Source organism: Rattus norvegicus, chromosome 12, assembly GCF_021556685.1.
Source record: "Rattus norvegicus strain SHRSP/BbbUtx chromosome 12, alternate assembly SHRSP_T2T, whole genome shotgun sequence".
Taxonomy (NCBI): domain Eukaryota; kingdom Metazoa; phylum Chordata; class Mammalia; order Rodentia; family Muridae; genus Rattus; species Rattus norvegicus.
This window is the reverse complement of record NC_141545.1, coordinates 15489348-15499655: the sequence shown is the minus strand read 5'-3', so window position 1 is coordinate 15499655 and position 10308 is coordinate 15489348. Positions and strand designations below refer to the sequence as shown.

At 44.0% G+C, this 10308-nt stretch overlaps 1 protein-coding gene across 4 annotated transcripts; it reads right to left on the bottom strand.

Moving 5' to 3' along the window:
- Rnf6 (ring finger protein 6) lies at positions 1 to 10025 on the bottom strand. 4 transcript variants are annotated; one of them, XM_087578225.1, is made up of 5 exons: positions 9541 to 9577; positions 8987 to 9069; positions 6953 to 7148; positions 5345 to 5440; positions 1 to 2726 (listed from the first exon to the last, which is right to left on the bottom strand). In XM_087578225.1, exons 3-5 carry the CDS (start codon positions 7128 to 7130, stop codon positions 994 to 996), a joined length of 2007 nt encoding a protein of 668 aa, XP_087434351.1. In that variant the 5' UTR covers positions 7131 to 7148; positions 8987 to 9069; positions 9541 to 9577; the 3' UTR covers positions 1 to 993.
- Positions 10026 to 10308: the final 283 nt, after the last annotated feature.

The window sequence follows — 10308 nt, the reverse complement described above, 5'->3', positions numbered from 1 at the left end:
TTTAATGTTTACTGGTAGAAATAGACTTTAATGCATACTTTGTGTTTATATAAACTCTATGTTCTTTTAAAGGCTTTAATTTGGAGCTTTTTGGCATCCAAATTTACATATTTTCTATGCATTTCACTACTTCATAGACTTTAAAGTATTTTAGATTTTAAAACTAAATTTGAGAAATCAAGCATGCTGTAAACCCTACCTAACCCCAGAAGTGTTTGTACTTCTAAAAAAAAAAAAAAAAAAAAAAAATCACAAAAAAGACAAACTTAAACTATCTGTCATAAAATTTCCACATTCCATGAATAAAGAAATACTAGGTTCATTATTATACATCGCTCGCTCTTAGTAGGTCAGATTGTCAGACACGCTTCAGTAAACAATCTCCATCTCGACTAATTCACTCCCTCTTAGAGATGATCACTGTGCCATATGCAGTCTAAGCCCCACAGCCTCAGTCTCCAGCCTGCAGTTGTCAGCCTGGATATGTTCCCACAGTACATACCTGCAGACACACGCGCCGTGTGCCACGTGCTAAATTACCAATTCAAGTAACTTAAGTATATCTAGCAGACATTCAGCCTAACAGGCTACGAAGACTCAGACAGTAGTGTCCAAAGGAAGCACTGAGCTCGAACTGGGAAACCCCAGCAAAACCTACTGCAGAGTTGAGAAAGAATCAAGATCCCTAACATACTGAGTTGTGCAGATACAAAAGTGCTTAGCATGACAAAATTACCAAAATAAAAACATTTTAAAGGTTATTTGGTTCTAGCAATATTAACTATTCTTTACTTTTGGATAATTTAACATCTGCATTTTAAATTTTTATATAAACAAACTCTCTGTAACAAGTTTTAAAAAAAAAGCACACAAAAAATAGTGCAAACTATAATCTGATAGGTTTTTTTGTCTTGGTTACACCATCACAAGTAACTCAAGAAAAGTGTTCGACCATGACTCCAGGAACACACAGCACTGAGCAGACCCCATCGCTCACCCGCTGTCTGTGGCCCCCAATTCTAAAACAGGTCGCCGACAGACGGGGCAGGTGCAGTTCTCTGACAGCCAGCGATCGATACAGTGAATGTGGAACTCGTGCAGGCACGGCAGCTGCCGGAGCTTGTTCCCGGCCACATAGTCACTGATGCACACACTGCACACTTTACCTAACTCACTGTCAACTGCGCTTTGCTCATAACTCCTGGTAGAAAGATTGTCAATCTGCTCCTTGGTTAGACCACGAATTGGGTCATCATCGCCTTCATTCAGTAGGAAGAAATGAGCAAGGCGCAGAATGGGCAATGTCCCAGCCTCAACGACATTGTCTGCCCTGCGTAACTGCCTTCTACTTCTGGTGCGAGCCTGTGGTGGGGCGGGCTCACTCACATCTGGCATTTCAGCACTGTCGTCTTGGGCCTGAGGGGCCTGTGAGGAGCCTCCTCCATGCTGACCGCTGTCATCAGCTGCACCTCCATTACTCAGTTCTAGGTACACCTCTGGTAAATGCTGATCATTGCTTTGATTCTCTGATGCAGGCTCCACCTCCATTAGAGAACTCAGCTCTCCAAACCCAGTCATGATCTGCCTTAGAATTGACCGAAGAGCCACAGAGGATGGCTCAACCACCTCATTCTCGGAAATCCTCCGAAGAGGAACTGTAATGGTGCTCACATAGGTCCGGACACCCGACCGTTCTAACTGAGAAATAGTTCTGTGGAAGCCCCCACTGTTGCTCTCAACTGTACTTTCGGCCAGCCCTGCCCTAGACCGGGTTCTATTTGCAATGCTATCCCGATCTCTAGTTTCTCCAGGACGAATCCTCCTGACTTGCAGGTCTAGTGTGATTGCTGGGTGGCGCTGGGTGGCAGCTGAGGACCTGCTGGATTCTCCTTCTTCTACTGTTATCCTTGACACGAGTCTTGAGTTGGACAGTGGGGTATAATCGGTGCCTCTGCGTTCTCTGCCTTGTTCTAAAAACACCCTTGTTCCACCTCTCTGCCTCACAGACCTGTTTCTACCCGTTTGCTGTAGCGGTCTACCCTGTCTTTGGGAATTATGACCAGTACCATTCTGTCTCTGAATAGGGGACCGGCTTCGACTACTGAGAGCAGGACGTAATCTTATTGGCTCTAATCTTTGGTTTGTGTTCCTTACTGTAACATTACTTCTAGCCCCATTTTCCCAAATATGTGCTGCTCCAAACCGCTGCCGTCCACTTTGCCTGGGAGCACTACCATCGGACTGGTTCGTGTGGGTGTTAATAACGTGAGTGCGAGGGGCACTAACTCTGGAAACGCCAAGCGCTGCTCCAATGCCATTCCTTAACCTCCCCAGTGCTGAGAAAGATCCTTGCACAGAGCCCTGCCTCCTCGAGCGCCTGCCCCCAGGAGCACTGGAGAGACCAGCACTGGAGCTCACGGAGGTCTGGCTTCGGGTTCGCCTAGCCACAGGACTGGAGGGTCTCTGCTGCCCATGCTCTCTGCTGACACCTGACAGAGGAATGTCCACAGGCTCCGCTCCGCGCACTCCGGAGCCTCTGCTGTCAGGGTTGATGTGGATCTCCAGGCTGAACCCGAACTCCCCACTGTTCGGGTTTGTCCGACTCACAGCCCTCCAGCTCTGGCTCCCATTCTGCCCACTCCGCGTCACGTTCCCAGTGCGCCGGAAAGTGCTCAGCCATCGCAGCAGAGAACCCTCATCTGAATTTTCTCTAAGGTTTTCTGAGTCTGGAAAGTGAATCAAATCAATTTAAGGTCAATTTCTATAATAATAGTTTAGATCTTTATTAAAAATTGCAAGAAAGACAGCTGTACTTGAGCTAAACTCGGGCTCTGCATTTATAATGAATGGAAAATGAAAAAAATCAGACTTTCTAAAAGTGTATTAAAAGCACACTACAGAAACTAAAATACTGCGCCTATGACAGGGCACATGCTGCCAAGCCTAACTGTCATGAGCTGGACCTCCAGGACCCACATGGCGGAAGAACTGCCTTATACACAAATTGTCTTCACACACACACACACACACACACACACACACACACACACACACACACACACGTTTAAAGAAAACTTCTATTTAGACTCAGAAACCTTTTATCAGCCTTTTATCAGAAACCTTTTACCCTCCTTAAGGTCCAGCCCATGCTTGTGGGGACCCATAAAGCAACCTCTCCCCTTGGCCATTGTCTCACTGTGCAGCCCCAACTTGAGGCAGCCTCAACCTGGCCCCACCCCATCTCCTGCTCTCAGAACCCCCACCAGCCACCTCCGTCCATGCAACTGGCCCAAAGTGCATGCAATGAGGAACCTCTTCCCTTCTGCTCCACCCCTCAGAACAGTAAGACAGTAACGACCTAGTTCCAGATGCTCATGGCTCATTGCAAAAATAAGCTATATAAAAAATAAAGACAATGCAAAAAAAAAAAAAAAGAAAAGAAAAGAAAAAAAACCACAAACCCAAAAACCTCCTACAAATCCCATCAGTGCAATGGTCCCAAGGAGGATCGCTTTCAGGCACAAAAGTCAAAAGAATTAAACACCATCGAAGAGTTCAAAGGATTTAAGGAAGACAAGGATAAATACTTGAATGAACTGATAACAGCAGGAATTAACAGAAGCCCTGAAAGACACAAACACATAGCTAAATGAAACAAAGGAGAATGGAATCTGAAGATGAAGATAGAAACATAGTCAAATACAAAATTCAGGAAAGCCTCAGTCAGAATAGGTTGAGTGGATAAGAGCAATGTCAGGACTTGAAGGCAGGGCAGAGGAATTGGTAAAAAAAAAAAAAGCATGAACAAACATGTAGGATCTTTGGACACTGTCAAAGAAATTAAAACTATAAATTATGGGGGTTGGGGATTTAGCTCAGTGGTAGAGCGCCTGCCTAGCAAGCGCAAGGCCCTGGGTTCGGTCCCCAGCTCGGGGGGGGGGGGGGGGGGGGGGGGACGACTATAAATTACGGGCAAGGGGGGGAGGGGGATTGAACTCCAGGTCAAAAGCATAGAAAACATTTTCAATAAAACCACAGGAGAAAATTCCCCAAATGTCAAGAGACCCTTAAACAAGAGAAAATTGGAATGATGCAACAAATTCCAGTTAAAACGCTATTAGAAAAGACCGAGGAAAGGGTGCTCAAGCTTCGAGAGAGAAGGCCCAAGCCACACAGAAAGGCAGGCCTATCACAGTAATCAAGTCCCAGGATCAAGTCTCAGAATGACATTACCCAAGTTCTGAAAGGTCACACATGCCAGAATATTATACCCAGCAAAACTGTTTGATAAATGTATGTGTGTATATTTATGAATTCATATACATATATATGTATATATATATGTGTGTGTATATATAATTCATACACACACACACACATATATTCTTGAAAACTTTCCTATATCTGCAGCACTCGACTTGTCTTAACAACTACAGTAATAGCCAGCAGGTGTTCATAACTGAGGGATGATCCAAGTTCCCATTATCTCTCTTATTTCCTCATGCTTTTATGAACCCAGGGACCTTAGGCCTACTCAAATACCACTCAACTGTAAACATGGAACTCAAAAGCCTTTGTCATAAACTTAAAATAGGACACAGGTAAAATGTTCACAGAGATGGTGAATACTAGGGACAGAAAGGCTTCAGGGAGGTGAGTTCTTAGGAAACCTCCTTTCTAAATTTAATGTTGATCACACCAGCTGTCCCCCTGAGGAGCTGGGAACGACCCCCAGCTTCTGTGCAGGTAGAGCAGAGACTCCTCAGCCAGCTGACTGGGAACATTACCAGTGATGGATGTCTCTGGGAGAGAAGGTAAAACAGAAAGAGGGGTCCCAAAGTTGCACTTGCTTTGAACTCTATAATTGCAGTTAGTTTAAATTGGTTTGCATTAGTATTTTGCGTATTCCAAGAATTTTTATATGATTTAGTGTTTTCTTGATGAAATAACAAGCAAGCAAACGGAAAAGCAGCAGCAAAGACAGTTTCCTGTCTGTATTAGGCTCTGTAATACAAAAGCAATGTAGTGTGTTCATGCAAACATTAGGAAGAACTATATCTGGCTAGGGGATGTAGCTCAATGGTAGAATATTTATCAAGAACACATGGGGCCCCGGCTTATCTTAGGAAGGTTGGAAGGAGGGAAAATATGTATTTACTATTCTGTACACATAAGCTTCCTGAAGGCAAACCATGTATGAGAACACTTCTGAACTTAGTCTCTGCTCTCTAGTCCCTAACCAGACTGCTCTCAGCAACACACAGGCTATCTGAATGAGGATCACATCACAACAGTAAAGCGCTGCAGGCAGGCAGGCCAAGTGGGACAGTGCAGGCCTCAGTACCTCCGTCACTTGTCCCACTCCCCGAGCCAGGCTGAGACACCAGCTGCTCCTTCGCTCTATCCAGGCGCTGCTGTAGCTCCTCGGATGTTATGTCTCCTGAAAGAACGAAACAACAGTTATTTAAAAAACAAATTACCAAGTTTTATGAGAACTCATGAAATAAAAACTTTAGCAACTGGGGCCAGTGAGACAGCTCAGTGGGTAAAGGCACTTACTGCTAAGCCAGACAACCTGAATTCAAAGAACCACATAGTGGAAGGAGAAAAAAAGATACCTACTGGCTGTCCTGTGGCATCTAAACACCTTCATTTACTTACACACACACACACACACACACACACATAAATAAAATGTAATTTAAAAAAAAATCTTAACCTATAAAAGTTGATCCTTATTATTTTCATGGTTTATAAATTGAAGTTAATATTTGCTATAAATACACATCAACTTAGTCATATCTCATTTATTATTTTATTAAAATTGAGATTTAAACTTGAATAATTTTGGTTACCAGAATCTCTCCATAAGAACCTGTTAAGTTAGGGCTGGAGAGACAGCTCAGCAGTTCACAGCACCCAGATTGAGGGGCTCACAACTACTTCCTAATGCCAGCTCCAGGAGACCCAACGGACTGGGACCTGAAAGGCTCTGCTGGCCTTCTTGGACTTGACCTCACATACACAACCCCCACCAAAGACAAACATCGAAAACTAAAACAAGTTTTAAGACAACAACAATACAATGAAGAGCTGTAGTCGTGCAGAGTTTGCTTCTTAAGAGTTAACAAGAAAATTGAGGAGTAGTTTTAGGGAAATGTTCAATCTTGGTGCTTTGATTCTTTTTTTTTTTTTCTTTTTTTCGGAGCTGGGGACCAAACCCAGGGCCTTGTGCTTGCAAGGCAAGCGCTCTACCACTGAGCTAAATCCCCAACCTGGTGCTTTGATTCTACCCCAATATTTTATTATATGAGTCACCAACATAGAAATATACAAGCACACAGACAAGCAAATTTCAGCTAGTTTCCTATAAAGTGAATTTGAAAGAAAACATAAAGACTACATTGGACACTACCTAGCTGAGTGTTAACACTTCAAATAAGTTAAGAATAAAGTTTCAAAAAACATTTTATTTGTACAAATATTATGTGAGAGAGAGTGCGAGCGAGTGAGCTGAAGTGTAGTTTAGTGGTAGAGCACTTCCCTAACAGGTACAGAACCCTAGGTTTCAATCCTGAGCCTGTCTCCATGAGGAGTTGGCAGGGAGGGTAGTGAGAACTATACATATAAACATTTAATGCCTATATACATGAACTTTTGAAGTTCGGCCTGTGTATGCCCATATACCCAGTATTCTCATGTATTTATCAAACACAAAGGGCAGTGACTTTGTTACACTGCATAATTTCAGACTCACAAAACAGTACTCAAAGGGAGGCACTCTCTCTACTTTACTCTTTTTTTTTTTTTTCTTTTTCTTTTTTTTTGGAGCTGGGGACAGAACCCAGGGCCTTAGCGCTCTACCACTGAGCTAAATCCCCACCCCCCTCTCTTTAAAAATCCCTCCTTCCAATGATAGAAAAATATTTCCCCCACTTTGCCCATTTCTTACCAGGGGTGCCTAAAAGATTATGATCTCTCATTAACCGATAATCTTCATCATTGAGCGCATTAATAAACTGGTAATAGGCTTCTTCTCTGTGGAGACGCTCTTGTTGCCATCTTCTCTCATTTTCTTGAAATGAGATTTCTTCTCCACTACCACCTGATCTAGATCTAGATGGATTCATCCTGAGACTTCTAGTTTCCTGTTTAAAGAACATGTACAAATTCAATGCATCAGTCATGGGCTAACATAGCTTCACTCTGTTTTGGTTTTGTTGTTGGTTTATTGAGGTCAGCTCTTACCATGTAGCCCTGGCTGGCCCAGAATTCGCTGTGTAGGCCACTAACAATCTCCTCAATTGTGATTCACAACCACCTTTAGAGACTCACTGAACTGATAGTCTAAGATTCTAAGAAGCAGTGTTACCTTTCCTCATCTCCTCGCCAAGGTAGAAAGTACTTACATGTAGCCCCCAAAATCAGAAATTCCTGAGGCTAACCATTGCAGGCTGAAGGATGGCCTGATACCAACAGCCAGAGCTCTTGTGTGCTTTCTCAATCCTCAGAGCCAGCCATGGCATGTTGTTTCCTGTTGGTTTTCAGTCTCAGTGAGACCAACTTTGAGTCTTCAGTAGACACAGTAGGCAAAATTATTTTCATCTCAATAAAGTGCACTGTGACAGTAGTGGCCATTTTATATTCGCCATCTTTTCTGGAAGGGATGCAGGACATCATCATCTAAAATATAGTGGGCTGCATTCCTAACTATCCTGGGCCCTTGTAAGAGCCCTTGTATATTAAGAACATGTATTATTCAAGCCTAAAATTTTAACATGATGAAGGCTTCTCAACACAATTTTTTGAGAGACAAAGAAAAAAATTTTGAAAGATGATCAATTTAATATTCAGATATGAGATTTGTGTGCTGAATTGTGCCTGACTCAGTGGTAACTTTTAGAGCAAAAGCCTAGACCTATGAGCTCCTAAAAGTTGTTTTGTTGTTTATTTGTGAGTTCTATATTCTAAGATTTGACACATATATTTGACTAGTGGATACATTTAAAAAATAATAATAAAGTAGCCAGGCAGGTGGTGGCCCACACCTTTAGTCCCAGCATTCAAGAGGCAGAAGCAGGGGAATCCTGAGTTCAAGGCCAGCTTGGTCTACAGAGTAGGCTACAGAGAAACCCTGCTTTGAAAGCCAAAAACAAAACAAAACAAAAACCCAAACAAACAACCCCCTAATTGCAAAATGCAAAGCTAGCTAGCTGTCTTAGGGTTTCTATTGCTTCGATGAAACACTATGACCAAAACAAGTTGGGGAGGAGAGGGTTTAATTGGCTTACACTCCCATCACTGGAAGAAGTCAGGAGAAGAACTCAAACAGGGCAGGAACATGGAGGTAGGAGCTGATGCAGAGGCATGGAGGGGTGCTGCTTACTGGCTTGCTCCATCTGCTTTCTTACAGAGCCCAGGACTACCAGCCCAGGGATGACACCACCACCAGACAGGGGCTAGGCCTTCCCCCACGGATCACTCATTGAGAAAATGCCTTACAGCTGGATCTCATGGAGGCATTTCCTCAACTGAGGCTCCTTTCTCTGTAATGACTCCAGCTTGTATCAAGGTGACACACAAAACCAGCCAGTAAACTAGGTGTAGTAACATGTATTCATTCCTAACACTCAGGAGAAAGGCAGACTGATCTCTGTGTGTTCCAGAGCAGCCTGGTCTACAGAGTGAGTTCTACGATAGTCAGGAACACACACACCTGGAGGGGGGTGAGATTCACTCAAGATGTTAGTAATATCAAAAAGTAAAGGGTTTCCATTTGCAGTATAATTAGTACTATTATTAGCAGAGAGCATTTTTGGTGGTCAGAAACCACATTTTAAAAACAGATGTTTAATAAGTAAAAAATCTGATGACAAAAAAAAAAAAAAAAAAAAAAAGGTCAGGTTCCTTAAGATATTCAAAACCTGAGACCTTCTCCAAGGCAAAATTCTTGGATTACTAATCATAAGTAAGCCAAAATGAATACCTTATTTTCCTTTGAGCATTCTTCTAACAGATAAGACTGTATCCATGCTTCTGATATTTCTGTCTTTTTTGCGAGCTGCTCATCTGAAGTAATAAAAAGAAAAGTTGAATTATTCAGCAAACTGCCTCTTTGAGGTCCTGGAACACCTGGTAGTCTCCCGACTCCTCTGCAAAGCCAAAACTAAATTCTTCAGAAGGTTCTGTATTACCTTCATCTAGGAAATTAGAGCTTCCTACAATTAGATAACAACAAAAAAAGAAAAAAAAAAAAAAACAACCTCCCAGTAGGCCTCTCCTTCTACACTGTCACTGCTACGAGGATTCCGCCTCCTCCTTTCTCAAAGGCCTTGTATCACGTTCCCATCTGGGTATAGCTAAGGTTAGGTGAGGAAGTTAGGTTAGTTTAGTTCTAAGCCTTCATTTCGTCGTCAACCGCCTCCACCATCCCGCTACCGGTTCTTTTCCTTACCCTGTTAATCGAGGCCTTGGACTGGGGGTAAAATGAAGTCCCTACTCCCGTGTACAAACTGGACTCAGGAACCCGACCAATCTCACCTCAATCTAGCCTCAAGTAACGCTTCCCCTGCGACCTGGATTTAGCTTTTGCCAATCAGCAACTAGAAAAGCTCAACCAGCAAGCAATTAACCAATCAGATAAGAGGTAAGTGCCTCTCCCCTCCGGCCCCCCGCCCCTTAGCACGCCCTTCTTTCCGAGGCGTCTCCCGGAAGTAGTAGTGAGACTCACAAAATGACCCTTCCCCGTGTACGCAGCACCCCCTCCCCCTCCCCCTCCCATCCCACCTCCCGCGGTTGTCCTCACCGAGGCAGTGAGGGGGCGGAAGATTCACTGGCCGAGCCTTCGAAGGCCTCTACGCCCTCTAATCTTCCACTGAGGCGCGAAGCTTAGAGTCTCTGCTGCTGCTCGGAGTCGACCGAGCAGAGAGAAAGCTGAGAGAAGACCGTCCGGTCTCAGGCCTTCTTTCACCATCTAGAAGAACTAAGGCACGCCACTGTCTGCGCCGACCCTGTCGGTGCGTCTGGAAACGGTGCTCGCCGGAAGCCGAGCCGCGGCGCATGAGTTCCGCATCTGCAGTGCGCAGGTCCGGCTGTCTCGAGCTCTGGTCTAGGCTCTCAAGAGCTCAAGGCAGCTCCCAATCCCGAAGGCTGAGCCGCCTTTCCACACTTTGAAACTGCCAACTCATCTTTTCATACTTTCGTGTCCTTTGACGAAGTCTGGCGAAAAGTGCATCTATAAAGCTCTTCCTTGCTCTTTACTACCCGGGTGTAACTACCCAGTTCGAGCATTTATTTCCCTTAGGGTAG

What these genes read in the sequence shown, in the direction of transcription:
- Rnf6 (XM_087578222.1), bottom strand. Translation starts at nt 7,187, where the DNA reads ATGACTGATGCATTGAATTTGTACATGTTCTTTAAACAGGAAACTAGA. An exon ending in TAATCTTTTAGGCACCCCTG is followed by an intron (nt 5,441 to 6,952) that starts GTAAGAAATGGG and finishes TCGTTCTTTCAG; the next exon opens with GAGACATAACATCCGAGGAG. An exon ending in GAGTGGGACAAGTGACGGAG is followed by an intron (nt 2,727 to 5,344) that starts GTACTGAGGCCT and finishes TTCACTTTCCAG; the next exon opens with ACTCAGAAAACCTTAGAGAA.